General features: G+C 38.8%; 1 protein-coding gene across 5 annotated transcripts in view; it reads right to left on the reverse strand.

The window, feature by feature from the left end:
• Positions 1-11,030: 11,030 nt before the first annotated feature.
• RNF19A (ring finger protein 19A, RBR E3 ubiquitin protein ligase) overlaps positions 11,031-17,648 on the reverse strand; it is a 61,425-nt gene continuing 54,807 nt past the window's right edge. For all 5 annotated transcript variants that reach the window (XM_032609893.1, XM_032609894.1, XM_032609891.1 and 2 more), the window contains 2 exons: positions 16,585-16,728; positions 11,031-15,927 (listed from right to left, as the gene is read on the reverse strand). In XM_032609893.1, the coding sequence (XP_032465784.1) occupies positions 15,237-15,927; positions 16,585-16,728 (835 nt within the window). In that variant the 3' untranslated portion in view covers positions 11,031-15,236. The remainder of the gene's footprint in view (positions 15,928-16,584; positions 16,729-17,648) is intronic.

Below are 17,648 nucleotides of genomic sequence, written 5' to 3' on the forward strand. Positions count from 1 at the left end.
ATATCTGGACCTGTTTGGGGAACTGCATTTCATCTTAGTACTAGTGGAGCCTAAGCTTTGTGTGATAAAGCCTGAAGGAATTATAATGGGATAAAGTAGATAGCTGCGTGCTGCACATGAAATGGTAGCAATATCAGAGTTTTAATTATACAAATAGTTCTTTTCCTAGTCAGGCATTACCACTCTTAACCAGTACCTGGTTTTCTTCCCCTTCTGGGCATACCCAAAACGGTACTTTTCGGCCTCTTTGTGATTGGTTGGAGCCAGGTGACCTCTTCTGCCAATAGGGTAGAGCAGGGGTCCCCAACCCCCGGACCGCGGACCCGTGCTGGTCTGCACCTGGTAGGAACCGGGCTGCACAGCAGGAGGTGAGCAGCGGGCGAGCGAGTGAGGCTTCACTGCCACTCCCCATCGATCCCCATCACTTGCACTCAGCACGCCTGGACCATCCTCTCCGTTCGCTCACGTTACCGCCGAACCACCCCCGTCGGTGGAAAAACTGTCTTCCACGAAACGGGTCCCTGGTGCCAAAAAGGTTGGGGACCGCTGGGGTAGAGGTAAAAGCTGTCCGTCACTTCTGGGCCAGCGTATGCACGAGCTGGCACAGAGCCCTCACGCTCAGCCTTTTCCCTCGCTGCAGTGACTGAGAAGGCCTCATGTTCCAGTTAGTGGGTCACAAGATGATGACCCCTCCAGCAGCCTGGTGCTTTGAGTGTGGGCCTGAAGCAGAGGCCTGCTAACCTGCCCTGGGCAGAGAGCCTAAACAGGAAAGAAGCTTTTTTGTGTTGGGCCACTGAGATTTTGGATTGTTTGTAATTATATCCAAAGACTTAATCTCTCAGTCTGTTTCTGTATCTCTTCCACCTTAAGTCCTTAAATCTTTCATGAGTTCCTGGCCTGTAAAGCCAACCTCACATGGTTCATCTCCACCTGGATGTCTCATTACTACAAATGTAATGTCCCCCAAACTAAGCTCTGTTCCCTCAAACTTAGGCTTCACTTGTTTAGTGAAAGTTACCAGCATTCATACACTGGCCTCGGCCAGGAACTCTGGCTTCATCCTAGACTTTCCTTGCTCTCTCAAACTCCACATCCAATACTTCATCCAGGCAACTTGTTTCATTACCCAGTATGGTGCACTCACTCAACACTGTCTGCTCTCAGGGCTTCCCTGGTGGCACAGTGGTTAAGAATCCACCTGCCAATGCAGGGGACACTGGTTCAAGCCTCAGTCCGGGAAGATCCCACATGCCGCGGAGCAACTAAGCCCGTGCACCACAACTATTGAACCCGCGAGCCACAACTACTGAGCCCACGTGCCACAACTACTGAAGCCCACGCGCCTAGATCCCATGCTCCACAGCAAGAGAAGCCACCACAATGAGAAGCCCACGCACCGCAACGAAGAGTAGCCCCTGCTCGCTGCAACTAGAGAAAGCCCACGCGCAGCAACAAAGACCCAACGCAGCCAAAAATAAATAAATAAAATAAATAACTTAAAAAAACAAAAAAAATACACTGACTGCTTTCGCACGGAATGTTTCCCTGCTCCCGATGCTCTTCTTTCTTCCCTCTCCCCTCCAGAAACACCCACAAGAGTGAATTCTTAGTCATCTTTTAAAATCCAGTTCAAATGGATTTTAAAATCCAGAGGGTTTTCCTCACCTCCCTTGGCTGAGTTAGATGATCTGTCTTTGTTTCCTCATGGTGCCATGCGCACAGCTCTATCATAGTTCTAAGCACTGCTGCGGTGTTCTGAGTTGACTTGTCTATGACAGAGAATGTCTCGTTTAGTTCTGTTCCCTATCTTGATGAGCAAAATGGCTGACACAGTAGAGACTCAATAAATCTGCATGAAATGAAAGAGAAGCATTGCTAACTTTATCATTATATGTTAGGGTACATATATTAAAGTATCTCAGCAGAATGTTTGCACTTGTCATATCTGATGGGTTGCTGTAAATCATGCATCCAGAAGTAGAAAAGTCTCAAAGTAATTCTCTATTAGAGTGAGGGTGATTTATCATCAAAGTTTAAACTGATGCCTTAGGGACCTTTTTAAGCAGTTTCTAGACTAGGAGTGAAGGACAAAATAGTAAAACAGAAAAGGAGAGAAAAAAAAAACACAGGCTCTGAAAACTATACATGACAATATACCTGAGCAAATCATAATCATTAAGTTTGCATATTTTAAATGATTAATAGATACCATCTCGCCGACAATCATGTTTGTTGTGGAATAACCTATGAAAATACCTTTTAAGCTATACACCACAGAAGAGACTATCATTATTTCTGGTTCATGGACAGTATGAAAGCTCCCTCTGTATAGAACCTGAGTCTAGGATTCTACGTCTCCTAACTGTGGCCCATCAGTTAATGTCCAGCCTCTGCAGTTGTTACCACATGATCCCACGGTCCACTGCCCTGGCTACCCTCAGCCTCCTGACCTTAGCAGAAATAACTGAGGCCATCCCATATGACTGCTCCAATCAGCTTCCCTTCCTCATGGCTTATGACCAAATGTTCCCTGCTCCTTCTCTCTCCCAGAAAACAGTATTCCTCTCCTTCCTGATGCTGATCCTTGATCCCACCCCCAAGAATAACACCTCTTTTGCATCTGCAATATGTCCCTTTCTATTACTGCCCCCCCTCTCAGCCTACAAACTGACTCAACTCTTCCCACTACCTAAAGAAGAGTCCCTCTTTCATCATCCAAGCTTCCATCCTTTTCTACACCATCCTGTTTTCAAAAATAGATAATTTTCTCCATTTTCCCCACCTCCCAAATTTCCTGTTTTGAAAGAAATTTGGCTTCTACCTCCCATCACTATTGAAACTGCTCTCAACCGCCTGGATCAAATCCAGAAGGCTTTTCTTAGTCATAGAATTGTGTTACACTCTTGCAGCCTAAAGAAATTTTTTAGAGATAGTCTCACCTAAAGCTAATCCCTTTATTTATACTGAAGCCCAAATAAGAACACAACAGAATATTGTGTAGTATGAAACGCTGAGAAGTGGTGACTGCGTTGGTTTTGCCCTTTTGCTGAGATTTGTGGGCGAAGGAGGTGAAACTGAAAGGTGAAGAAGCAAAGCTGTAAGGGCAGCTATAATACCGAATCTGAACTGGCTACTGTACTTCTGAATCGCTCAGAATGAGCGCCAATCTATTTAGGCATATATATGCAGAGAGTTCCTCCTTCATGAGCAAGATATCAAGATTAATCATGAGTTATAGCAAAACTTACATTAGAGTGAGTTCAAAGATAGTTTATTATACTTGCCTTTCTATTATTTCATGGGTTTGCTATCTAGAAACAGGATGAAGCAAAGCGGGTTCATTAGGAATTTGTTTTACTCTGTTAGCCAGTTGGCACCACCCAGACCAAAAGGACCCCTAAGGACTGATGTGGAAGTCATGGGCTGCTGCCTCTCTCAATTCCCCACACGAGAGACGTCTGTTAGTGCGAAATCTGTCTCCAGAATACAATGCATTTCGTCAAGTTTATCAGTTTTGATACCTTTTGCCAAAAATCAAATAAAAGAGATGGTTGAAGGTTAATTAATAAAGATCAGTGAAAAAGCAGCAGGAGACAGAGCTGCCCCTTCTTTTCTTCTGGGAAACTGCTTTAGTGCATAGACTTTGGCATTAGATAAACCTGGAATTAAATCCCAACTCAGGATTTAATTGATACTCAGGAGCTGTATAACCTTGAAGACTTTAGATTCCTCATCTGCAAAATGAGGAGGGATACTTTCCTACCACTCAGGGTTGTAGGATTATGTAGTTCTTGTAAAATGCCTGGTGTTACTTCATAAGTTCCTTATCTTACCTTCTATGTATAGAACTCCTTTCTTCCCATAAGTATAATGATCTCATCTCTATTGATAGAAAAGGATAATAAAGCTATTTTCAAATATTAGGGACACCTTTATATTTACTTACTGGGTAAGTCACACACATCAAAACCACGCCAATAGAAATGGGATAGCCAGAGAAGTGGTCTGGTGCCTTCTCCTGGAAATCAGTCATGTCACAACAGCCAAGAGATGACTCCACATGTTGAGTTTAACAACCTATTTGTAATAGTGTGTGCTGCTTCCAACCTGTCACTGTTCTGAGAGTGAGCCAACACAGAGGTATATTCAGAGTCTGGCATAGCTTGGTAGGTGCTTAGCAAATGCTGAATGAATGAATCTAAAAGAACACTGCCCTAAAAGGTACCCTGGTTTCCAAAATTCAGATTAGAGAAGTTCCTATTACTGAGAACTTTACAGTGACACTCTATAAATATTTCTCAAACAGTAGTTCTTGGAATATTTGCATCAGAATCACTTGGAAATCTTAGAGTCCAGGGGTTGGGAATCTAAATTTTAAAATATTTCTTGTGATTCTTAGGCAAGTTGGAATATACACCCACTGTCCTAGAAGCTGAGTGCGTAATAACTAATTAATATCTGAGTTGCATAAGCATCTAAGTGAACTAAACCATTTATGACCCTCTGAATAAAGTATTGTAGGGGATAAGTAAAAAGATAGCTCCTGCTTTTAATGAGCTTATGACTAATTTGGAAGGAACGGAAAATAAAACCAAGTTCAAGAGACTCTAGTAGGAAAAAAAAAAGCATCAATATAACGTTCAAGTGTCAAAGTTATTAAAAGGGCCAAAGTTAATCAAGAACATTTTCAGGAAGAGGTAAAATCTAAGCCATATTTTTAAATTAACTTGTGTTGATGAGAAGAAAGAGCTCAGTCTGATTGAATTACTTTACTGTAGAATTTCCAGTGTCACAGTGCACTGGAAACTTAGTTTGAAACTCTGCCACTGTCGGCATGCTTCACTGCGAAGTGGTCAGAAACCAGTCAGGATACTTACAAACCAAACTCGGTTTTCTATTTTTCTTATTTTATATGTGAACTATATCTCAATTTTTAAAATTGAGGGGGGAAAAAAGCAAACCATCCAATTCAGACAACAACTTAGGGTCAAATTCCAATCATTTCAAACAGGTCACCCCCTTTAAGTGTGTCACCCCTTTAATTTATCAGAAGGAATAAAAGCTATGGATGTGTGAAAGACTAAATACTTCCATGCTACAATGGGAAACGAGCATGTCTAGTCTTAACCATTCCCATTTAATGCTGTATTGGAGGTTGAAGCCGGTAAAAGAAGGAAAAAAAGAAAAGTTACTAAAGGCTTCCAGACTGGAAAGGAAGAAATAAAGCTGTCTTTATTTGTAGACATGATCGTCTGTGTAGAGGAATCCTAGAGAATCTGCCAAAAAAGTATTAGAATTAATAAATGACTTAGAATTTTGTAGGATTTCCAGATCAATCTACAAAAATTGTATTGCTATACAGGCAACCTTGGAGATATTGCAGGTTTATTGTGAATATCACAATAAAGTGAGTCATATGAATTTTTGGGTTTCCCCAGTGCATATGAAAGTTACATTTACACTATACTGTAGTCTATTAGGTATGCAGTAGCATTATGTCTAAAAAATTGTATGCACCGTAATTAAAAAAAACTCCATTGATGGGCTTCCCTGGTGGCACAGTGGTTAAGAGTCCTCCTGCCAATGCAGGGGACACGGGTTCGAGCCCTGGCCCGGGGAAATCCCACATGCCACGGAGCGACTAAGCCCGTGCGCCACAACTACTGAAGCCTGCACGCCGTGCTCCGCAATAAGCCACTGCAATGAGAAGCCCGCGCACCATAACAAAGACCCAACGCAGCCAAAAATAAAAATAAATTAAATTAAAAAAAAAATACTCCATTGCTAAAAAATGCTAACCATCATCTGCCACAAAACTTCAGTTTATTAAAACACCGTATCTTCAAAGCACAATAAAGCAAAGTGCAATAAAACAAGGTATGTCTGTATACTATTAATGAAAAATCAGAAATTGAGATTTTTTAAAAAAAATCTACAAAAACAGTTTTTGAAAACTACAAAACACTGTTTAAAGAAATTTAAAAAACTAAATGGATAGATACAATGTATTCATGGATCAGAAGAGTCAATATCATTAAGATGCTAATTGTCCCCCAATTGATCTATAGATTCAATTGAATCACAATAAAAATCCCAGCAGGCTCTTTTGTAGAAATCTAGAAATTCCAGTATAAAAACAGTATTCAGATCACAGGGAAAGGATAGATTATATATCAGTGTCATCACAAACAGCTTTCTAAATGGAAGAAAATAAGATTGGACCTCCATATTACATACTAAACATAAATTCAATACAGATTAAAGCAAAGGTAAAAAATTAAATAACAATCTCTCAAGAAACCTAGGAGACTAAGTATCATTTAGGAGCAGGGGAGACCTTAATCACGATTAGAGGCCTGAAATATACCATTAGACACATTTGAAAATTAGAGCTTTCATATGGCAAAATAATATATATGAGTAAAGAGTGTATGGGGAGCCTCTGAATTATCTTTGCAACTCTTCTTTAAGTTTAAAAATATTATAGGGCTTCCCTGGTGGCGCAGTGGTTAAGAATCCACCTGCCAATGCAGGGGGCACGGGTTCGAGCCCTGGTCAGGGAAGATCCCACATGCCGCGGAACAACTAAGCCCATGTGCCACAACTACTGAGCCTGCGCTCTGGAGCCCGTGAGCCACAACTACTGAGCCCACGTGCCACAACTACTGAAGCCCGCACACCTAGAGCCTGTGCTCCACAACAAGGAAGCCTGCGCACTGCAACGAAAGAGTAGCCCCCTAAAGCAGAAACTAACACACCATTGTAAAGCAATTATACTCCAATAAAGATGTTAAAAAAAAAAAGAGTAGCCCCCACTCACCGCAACTAAAGAAAGCCCGCGCACAGCAACGAAGACCCAATGCAGCCAAAAAAAAAAAAAAAAACACAAATTCTAAACAAAGTTGAAGAAAAAATTGCACAGCAAGAAAAGTTAAAGTCAATAATCAAATACTAGATTTAGAGAAAAATATAATAAAAATATAACTTAGTAGTAATATATATAATATAGAGCTATTATGATAGCTATAATATATAATAAAGATATCTTTTAAACTGACAAGGAGAAAACAACTCAAAAAATATAGGCAAAAAATATTAAAGTCAATTTAGAGAACAGCGAATCAAATACCATCATTTCCCTCCCCTCATAAGAAAGAAAACCACACAAAAATGTACAAATTCACTCACAGGGATATGAAAAATCAAGTAGTAGGTATTACTTTATACCAAACAGCCTTGCAAAAACTATAAAGCTCCTAATATCTATTGTTGGTGGAATACAGGGGAAAGAGGACTCGTGTATTGTTAGTGGAATTGGAAATTGTGACAACCTTTTTGGGAAGGCAATCTGATAATCTTATTAAAGTTAAAAATACATATACTTTTCAGTGTAGCTATTTGATTTCCATGAATCCATCTCCCATACTCCAAACCACCAGAAAACAAGGACTTATGTATGAGGATGTTTCTTGCAGTGTTTGTAGAGAGGAAAACAAAACAAAAGAGACACAAAGTGAATACCCATGAACATGCAGCCATCGAAACGAATGAAATGGAGCTCTATCACGTGACTCGGACTGATTTCTGAGATATTGAGAAAATCGCGACAATAATCAATAGATATTGAGAAAATCGCGACAATAATCAATACATATAGGCACTGTGTAAGATTATATGAATGTAGAGAAAGCTATGCTATCACACATACTTGGTCATTTTCAGTGGTTATGGGGGAAGGTAATGTGGGAAGAAGGGTAGAGAAGGGAAAGGGGGGAGCAAAGAAAAAAGAGAAAGGAAAAAGGGGGACGGGGAAAGAAAGTCTTGTGCACAGTTTATTTAAACTCTCAGTAGTATTTGTCTCTAAAACATCAGTTTGCACATTACCTCTAAAGCAACGATGATTCTTTATTTAGCTGAACGTATTACATTTTCCTTAAACAGAAAAAAAAAGCCCCCGGAAACAAAAGTAAAATGCCTTGGCTATTCCAACCCTGAAAAAAGATGTTCCAGTGTATGTCATACATCCTAGAATATTGACAAATTAACCTATTTGGCATAAAACCTTGTTAAAAGTTTCAGCCACTGTCTTGCTTCAAAACTTATTCTAGTGGACAATGTAATGAAGTGATTGGTCACCAACTCTGAGGCCTTGGTCCACAAATATTCTCATGTCTTTGCTCAGTTGTTCTGTCCCATCATAGCAAGCTTATCCTCAATTCCCTCTCCGTAGATGAAGTACTTATTAAGCACACACATAGGAAAAAGTAAAGATATGGTTCTTGCCCCCGAGAGCCTACACTTTCTTTCTTTTTAAGGTTTCTGGTTTCCTAGTATCCTGAATTCAGAATTTGGAGGCACCTGGTACACATGGGGTTGTGAAATATCTAAGTTTTACCTCCTTCATGCAGGCCAAAAGGTAGCAGAAATAGGTGCTCCAACATTATTAGGCAAAAAGCTGCAAAGAAAAACAATAAAAGCAGGAATATGTCAGCACCAGACAACCAGCAAATTGCCACACTCTAGGATTAGCAAACTCTGTGATCACAGAGGAAACAGCTTGCCTCGCCTTGCTGCTCCTATTATGTAAATGAAAAGGAACTGCTTACTAACCCTGAAAATGTGGACCTCTGTGGTATAAAAAAAATTCAGAAGGTCCAGACAGCCTTAATAACAATTTCTACCAAACATTCAAGGAAGACATAATTCCAGTCTTACATATACTCTGATATTGAAGTTTATCCCAGGAGGTTAGTTTAACATTTAAAGAATCAAATTCACTATGTTAACACATTAAAGGAATAAATCACAATTACATGATAGATGACCCTCCCCCCAAAATAGCAGCCAATAAAATTCAGCATATTTCCCAAGGTAAACATTCTTGGCAAACTAAGAGTTAGAAAAGAATTTAATAATTTTGATAAAGGGTATCTACAAATATATCTACAAATATAACTGAAATATAAATATCGTAATTAATGGTTGAAATGTTGAAAGGGTTCTCTTTGAGATTATTAATAAGTTAACAATGCCCCCCAAACCACTGCTATTCAGCATTATGCACTTGAAGTCCTAGCCAGTCCAAATGCGCCAGAAAAAGAAATATATGATGCAGCGATCAAAGAGAAAGATTTGAATCCCTGTTCTGCCACTAACCAGCAATGTAATTCTGGGCAAAATGCTAACCCTGTGTCTCAGTTTCCTCATCTGTAAAATGGGGATAATGAGTACCTCCTTCACAGGGTTGTTCTAAAGAGTAAACGAGAATATTTTAAAAGTACCTAGAAAGTGTTTTGACACTACAAAGCACTGTAAAAGTGTTTGTTAAATTAAAAAAAAAAATATTCACAGATGACGACTGTGTATAGAAAAATCTCAAAGAATCTAGAGACAAACTCTTGGAATTAAGAGTACTGTTCCCTAGATGCAAAATCATTACATAAAAATTAGCCACATTTCTATCTACTAACAAACAGAAAATGATACCTAAAAAATCAAGTACCCGGGAATAAAACTTAAAAAAAGATGTGTTGCCGCGGAGTGGCTGGGCCCGTGAGCCATGGCTGCTGAGCCTGCACGTCCGGAGCCTGTGCTCCGCAATGGGAGAGGCCACAGCAGTGAGAGGCCCGCGTACCGCAAAAAAAAAAAAAAAAAAGATGTGAAAGATCTCTAGAGGAATAATTATAGGTTCAATGCAATCCCAACCAAAATTGATAGAATGCAACGAGGTTATTCTAAAATGTTTATGGAAATGTAAAGTGCTAAGAACAGTCAAGACACTCTCCAAGAAAAACAAGGTGGCCAACATATTTCTAGATATCAAACAAATTCCAAGACTGACGTCTAACTCGTCCATTAACTCACCTGGGGGAAGACCTCTTTCTGGAATGCTCATCCAATAGGTATGTCTTCATAGTTCCTCCCTCACTTCCTTTAGATCTTTGTACCAATGTCACCTAAGAAGACATCTTTCCAGTTTTCCCTGTATAAAACAGCACTACCCAATACTTCTGGTCACTTTTCCCCCCATCCCATATTTTCATAGCATCCATTATCTGACATTATTTTAAGGTATGTGTATATGTTTTATTTATGTCACTCGCTTGACTATAAGCTTGCTGAAACCAGAGAATGTTTATTTAGTACAATGCTGTATCTCCAGATTTACTTTGTTGAACGAATAAATAAATTGGCAGAAATCACAAAGATTCTCACTGGCATAGGAAACGTAGCGATTAAATTTGAACTAAACTTATAAACTGCAAACTCTCCTTCACTATTCATATATTAAATGATGGCTACCAAAATGCTATAACTCTCCCCAGGTTTAGAATACTATTTTGGGCATCCAGAAACAACCAGTATGTAAATACTGGCTTTAAGCAATGATATCTCATACTTAATTAAGGGAAATAAATGAAACAAACTCATTAAAAGAGCCATATAAAATGCAGCTGGAAATCTTAATTGACTCTAAAATTGGCAAAATGATATAAGGAGTAGGAGTTTAGGTATTTTGCTCATGTTATGTATGAATTAGTAGCTCTGATGGTTTTCAACATATATTTTATCCTTTGGTGATCAAAGTTTATTTTTTTTTAATTGAAATATAGTTGACATACAATATTATGTTAGTTTCAGGTGTACTACATAGTGATTTGACATTTACATACATTACAAAATGATCGTTATGATAAATCTAGTAACCATCTGTCTCCAAAGTTATTACAGTATTATTGACCATATTCTTTATGATGTATATTACATCCCTGGGGCTCATTTATTTTATAACTGGAAGTTTGTATCTTTTAATACTCATCACTTACTTTGCCCAAAGCACCCTCCTTCCCCCGAATCTGGCAACCACCCATTTGTTCTCTTTATCTGAGTCTGTTTTCATTTTGCTTTTTTAGATCCCACATATAAGTGAGATCATATGATATTTGTCTTTGACTTACCTCACTTAGCATAATGCCCTATACATCCATCCATGTTGCTGCAAATGGCACAATTTCATTCTTCTTTATGGCTTATATTCACATGGAAAAACCCGAACTTTTGGCCAACACTGTATGTGTGTGTGTGTGTGTGTGTATACACACACACACACACACACCTTCTCTATCCATTCACCTACTGATGGGCACTTAGATTGCTTCCATATCTTGCCTATTGTAAATAATGCTGCTATGAACATAGTGGTGCATATATCTTTTCAAATTAGTGTTTTTGTTTCTTCACAAAAATACCCAGATCTGTAATTGCTGGATCATTTGGTAATTCCACTTTCAGTTTCTTGAGGGGCCTCCATACTGTTCTCCATGGTGGCCGCACCAATTTACATTCCTACCAACAGCGCAGGATGGTCCCCTTTTCTCCGCATCCTCGCCAATACTTATTTGTTTTCGTTGTCTTTTTGATTACAGTCATTGTGACAGCTGTGAGGGGCTATCTCATTGTGGTTTTGATTTGCATTTCCCTCATGATAGTGATGTTGAGCATCTTTTCATGTGCCTGTTGGCCATCTGTATGTCTTTTCTGGAAAAATGTCTATTCAGGTCCTCTGTCCATTTTTTTAACGGAATTTTTTTTGATATTCAGTTGTATGAGTTCTTTATATATTTTGGATATTAACCTCTTATCACACATATCATTTGCAAATATCTCCTTCCACTCAGTAGGCTGCCTTTTCACTTGATAGATGGTTTCCTTTGCTGTGCAAAAGCGCATGGGCCTAGGACCTGGGCTCCTTTCGAATTTCTCCCTCTGCATTGGGACTGTGAGCACGTGAGACTTTTCATGTGCCCTCTAAGAGCAGACTCTCTCTATCCTATAGCCCTCCAGCTCTCAAACATAAGCTCTGCTTTTTAGAATCAGCATGTTTTTCAAAAGCCCTATTTTCAAAACCAGATGTCCTGGGGGCTCATCTTTTGGCATAGAACTCCTGGGCTAGGAGCCCAACATGGGGCTCAGACCCCTCATTCCCTGGGGAGGACCTCTGTGCTTGTGATATTCCTCCCATTTGTGGGTCACTGACCTGGGGGTGTGAGTCCTGACTATACCGAGTCTCCACCCCTTCTACGCATCTGTTGTGGCCCCTTCTATATATCTTTAGCTGTGGAAAATCTTATCTGCCAGTCTTCAGGTCATTTTCATAGATAATTCCTCTGTAAATCATTGTAATTTTGGTGTGCCCGTGGGAGGAGGTGAGTTTAGAGTCTTCCTTCCCCATCATCATGGGGAAGTTCTCCAAAATTTGTATTTAACTAGACAATATACTATGGAAAATCTTACATATTTACAAATTAACCCAAGTTCTGGTGAAAATAAGTTAAGAAAGATGAATTGTATAAATTTAACATAAAAAGCTTACTAACTCAGTGCTCTGAAGCTGGAAATTTGTACATTTAAGAGAATTCAGTTAAACTGGTAGCCCACACAATAAACAGTAGGGTATATGATCACTATCTGTGTATTCTTTCTCTCACCACTATGCGATTTTCCCCTTAAAGAAAGCAAAGTGTAAAGGGCTTTTAAAAGATTTTGATGTGTTAAGGCCTGTCTTGAACTGTGGAGTATTCTCTTATGCTATGATAGCCCAAGGTTGAGCTCCAGAGGAATCTGGTTTGGTCCTTAATTAATCCAAGTTTGAAGGAACTTCTTAAGTCAGTTGAAAGGATTAGGCCATTTTTAAAGTGAGACTGAGGCAGTACTGGTTGGGGTACAACCAGGAGAGGGATGGGGTGCACCGACTGCACAGGCCTCCTAACTCGGCACCGTCTTTGCCGTATTCCTCCTAAGATCATTTAGCTTTCCATTTACTCTTTAGCTTTTTTACAGAAATGTCAAGAAGGCAGTCAACATATTCATATATATTATTTTCATGAAGTATTAACTATGTAACAGGAAAACAGAAAAACCATCTATGTATTTTATAGAGGCTATGAGAATAGAAAGCGTTTCATTACAATTATTAGCTTGAATTTAAATGGCTCTAGTTTCATAATCTAATGTTGCCAGAGTAGAATCTCTTAGAAGTCTTTTAAGATCTTTTTACTTTTCTTTTTTTTTAATCTTTGTTTTTATTTTACAAATTTATTTATTTATTTATTTTTGGCTGCATTGGGTCTTCGTTGCTGCACACGGGCTTTCTCTAGTTGCGGCGAGCGGGGGCTACTCTTCGTTGTGGTGCACGGGCTTCTCATTGCAGTAGCTTCTCTTGTTGCAGAGCATAGGCTCTAGGTGCACGGGCTCAGTAGTTGTGGCACACGGGCTCAGTAGTTGTAGCTCACGGGCTCTAGGGTGCAGGATCAGTAGTTGTGGTGCACGGGCTTAGGTGCTCCGCGGCATGTGGGATCTTCCTGGACCAGGCTCAAACCCGTGTCCCCTGCATTGGCAGGCAAATTCTTAACCACTGCACCACCAGGGAAACCCTATTTTCTTTTAAGATGAGGATTTATAATGCTTATCTCTTCACAATTTAAACGACAGCTCTATTTACTTTTCAACCAACATACTTTAAAGAAATGAATTTATGTTGATGAATAAAGCAGCTTCTTTCTGGAGGAAAGGCAGGTATTCGACATGAAGAAAGGATAGTTTCTAACATTGTTTGTTGAGAATTTCAGCAGATGCTTCCCTCTAGGCTGAGACTAGAATGCAGAATCCTCTCAGTGGCTTGCAATATTTACGAATTTGCCACATGGCAAATGAATATTCCTGTTCTTATAAAAATGTCAGTGCACAAACCATAGGCAGCGATACATTAGTATTTACATTTATTTCATGTATGCAGTTTACACACTCACTATTGAACAAAATTGGAATGCAGACAAATATACAAATACCATAATAAGCATTATAAAATAAAATAACTGGCACTAGTGTTATAAGCATATTAATGGGCCTGGTGAGAAAAATGATGAAAGAAGACTGCAGCCCATGGCATTTTTCTTTTTATCAAAAGAAAAAGCTCTGTAGCACCATAATGGTAATACTTAAAAGAAACACATAAGATGGAATATTTTAACTGAGGTTAGCCTGTTTTATTTAAGTGAATTATACTGGAAGTTAACAGTATAGGCAATATTTTGGCCAACTTCTGTTTATGTCAGCTGAACATCTTCCATAAACAAAAGCAAAGGAAAATAAAGCCAGCCATATACAGACCCCTCCTTAGTACAAACTCTGCACCGTGCTTTGATTTCATGATTGGAGAAGATATACATGTGCTAAAAACTGAGGTTATGTAAAGTTATTCACTAAAGCCTGAGTGTGTCTTTGGTAGGCTAATACTTTTTCAGCATTGTTATTGTTAATCATATTTATGTTTCTCTACCCTGTATTTTTCTACATAATCCAAGGTGGCTAGAGAGGACATTATGGAAAACAATACAGCGGCCCTTAAAATCTACTCTATTCTGAAGGCACCAAGAATCAGTGGGGTGCAAACTTCCCCTTAATGAAAGGTGACTTTTTTGTAATACTTATAAACTAATGGAATTTTATTTTGCAGTTTTATATATTTTATTTGGTGCTGTCAGTATACTTAATTACCTACTTTTACACTTTTCTTCTAAGATGGCAACAATATACAAGATATATAGGGTACCAGGTGTTTCTATTTCAAAGTTGTGCAAAAACTGCCACAATCTTGCTCAAAGTGTCTAAGTATCCAAATGGTAGCAAATGGGCTGCATTAAGCTGTATATATCCACACTGCATATGAAGAAAAAAATGAAATTTATGCCCAGTTATGAACATAAATGTTACAAAGTGTATCGTATACTGCGAGTAACCTGCAAGGTTCTTTAAACAGTATCTTTTAGTGGTTTCAATAAAATGTCACTAACCACTTAGCCCTAAGCCTCAAGTTCTCTTCATAAGAATGCTGTAGAACTGCATTAGTATTTTATATTGATTATAAATTAAGCCAAATTTCTATCTAAATACACAAGTATGTGCTTCAAGCAATGTTTTGTGGCAAACACACAAAACATAATTCTCTTAAGAATTACTGTCCTTACAATAATGCACTTTTAAAGCCTTCATTTCATAGTTTGGTAATTAAGATCCACACGAAACACAATGCTTTGCTGAACACAGAAACTGTATCTGCATTATGATGATGCAACCCAGCGTTTGCTGGCAACTTGAAACTTAAAATAGTCACGTGCAGTTCAACCAGCTCCAAACAAGGTTTTTCAAGTGGTAATTATTTTGCAGCATTTATAGGTCTATATATCAGTCTGAATTGCAACTTTTAATTCCACTGTCTGATGTGAATGGTTGTTATTTGCTTCTTTTAGTGCACTGCCAAAATATAAATCAATATTGGTTTTTATACCACTGTTGCCATGTTCTTCAGCAATATGATTCAACTGTGGAACTTCTGAACATGAAGCAGTTTTAGTAAGCACAGAAATGCTACACTGATGGGGGGAATTTTCCAGACGGTCGTTTTCTACCTCAGGAAGAATGTTAACAGTAGCAAAGCGGGCGTGATAATCAGTGGAACCATGACTACAAGAAGTTTTCATGCTTTCTAGGTCAGAACAACTAAATTCAGAAAAATGACTAGAGTGGGAATCTGCTACAGAAGGCATACTGTCACTGAGGGATGGTGCCTCGAATTCACTTGAGTTCGTACTCTGTTGTTCTAACAACTGTGCATCCATGTCCTCTCTGGTCTCATTTATCTTCATGTTACTCTTTTTCCTCAATTTACCACTTTTTGATTTCTTTCCTGCTGCTGCTTCTTTGGACCACTTGGTGGCACTGGATTTACCTTCAGGCAAGCCACTGGATGAACCCCCAGGATGACTTCGGGTGGCACTGCCATCCTCCACACTGCTGCTTCCACTGTTGTGCCTGAATTTGGATGGCTTTGACTCGATATCTACCTGAACCTCCATACTGTTGCCTTCTCTGGAACATAAGAGTAACACATATAAATTTCTGACTTCCTCTTTTTAAAAAGAAAAATGCAAATGACAGCAAAGGGGGAGAGGCTTCTGTGTGAAAACTTCAAAGACTATATAAAAGCTATTAGAACAAATTAATGCAGGATACATTCTACTAATAGAAAAAAGTTGCTTGAAATAAGAGGACTATCTTTAAAATAATACTTCAATTTAAAATAAAACAGAAGCAACTACACTCATTGCTTATGCTATTCCAGGTACTATGCTACCTTCTCCATTTTTTTTTTCACAACAGTTGTATTGAGATATAATTTGCATATCATAAAATTCACCTGTTTCAAGTGCACAATTCAGTGGTTTATAGTATATTCACAGAGTTTGCAACTATCACCACTACTGAACTTCAAAACATTTTCATCATCCCCAAAAGAAACCCATTAGCAGCCAGTTCCCATTCTTCCCTCCCCCCAACCCCTAGCAACCACTAACCTAATTTCTGTCTCTATGGATCTGCCTATTCTGGACATCTCACCACTTTCTTCTTGCAGAGAACCTAATAGTAGATAACCATTATTCACAATAATTTTGCCTAATGATAGGGATAATTCTTTACAAATTAATTTTAAAAATACTTCTGACTTTATAACAATTTTTTCCTTACTTGTCCAATGGGATGTAGGAATTCAGAATGGATCCTGCCATTGCCTTGGTGCTGGCATTATCACTAACTGTTCCCAAACTGACTGTGCCAGATTCTCCACTTAGGCTGTACCGTTCTTTCTGTACGTCTGCTTGTACTTCCAACCTTAAAGAGAGGGGTATTAGAAAAAAAATCAACTACATATAATATCAACACTACTATGAGAATGTATCTTTCAATAATTTAGTAACAAGAAGCTATTTTAGAAACAACTATAAACATTATTTTTTTAAGTTTCCTTTTATTTGATTATTCAAATTCTACTGCAGCACATTGAACAGTACCAGCCATCCAGATAAAATGGTAAAATTAGCTGTCTGCCAAGTAAGGTAATAACAGAGTAATACAAAAAGAACATAAAGGATTTTAACTTAAACATGCTCCAATATTCTTATGATGCGGTGCTTTGCTTGCCACACTTTAGTGCAAAACACCAAATCGGAATACATTAAAAACCATTCTACATGACAAATCAGTGCCTCAAAAAATCCTGGGCATCTATATATTAAAAATAGTTCCAAATTTAACACCTGACTCTTTAAAAAAGACATAATAGGGACGTCCCTGGTGGCGCAGTGGTTAAGAATCTGCCTGCCAACGTAGGGGGTACGGGTTTGAGCCCTGGTCCAGAAAGATCCCACATGCTGCAGAACAACTAAGCCCGTGCGCCGCAACCACTGAGCCTGCGCTCTAGAGCCTGCGAGCCACAACTACTGAAGCCCGTGCACCTAGAGCCCATGCTCTGCAACAAGAGAAGGCACCGTGGTGAGAAGACCGTGCACTACAACAAAGAGTAGCTCCCGCTCACCACAACTAGAGAAAACCCTTGTGCAGCAACGAAGACCCAATGCAGCCAAAAACAAATAAATTTATCAAAAAAAAGAGACATAATATACACCACTATAACTTAAGAGTTTGTGTTTAAAAGCACACTACCTAAAAATAAGATAAACATAACTGATATATCTTTTTTTTTTTTTGTGGTATGCAGGCCTCTCACTGCTGTGGCCTCTCCCGTTGCGGAG

This window comes from Phocoena sinus, chromosome 17 (genome assembly GCF_008692025.1).
Source record: "Phocoena sinus isolate mPhoSin1 chromosome 17, mPhoSin1.pri, whole genome shotgun sequence".
NCBI classification, from domain to species: domain Eukaryota; kingdom Metazoa; phylum Chordata; class Mammalia; order Artiodactyla; family Phocoenidae; genus Phocoena; species Phocoena sinus.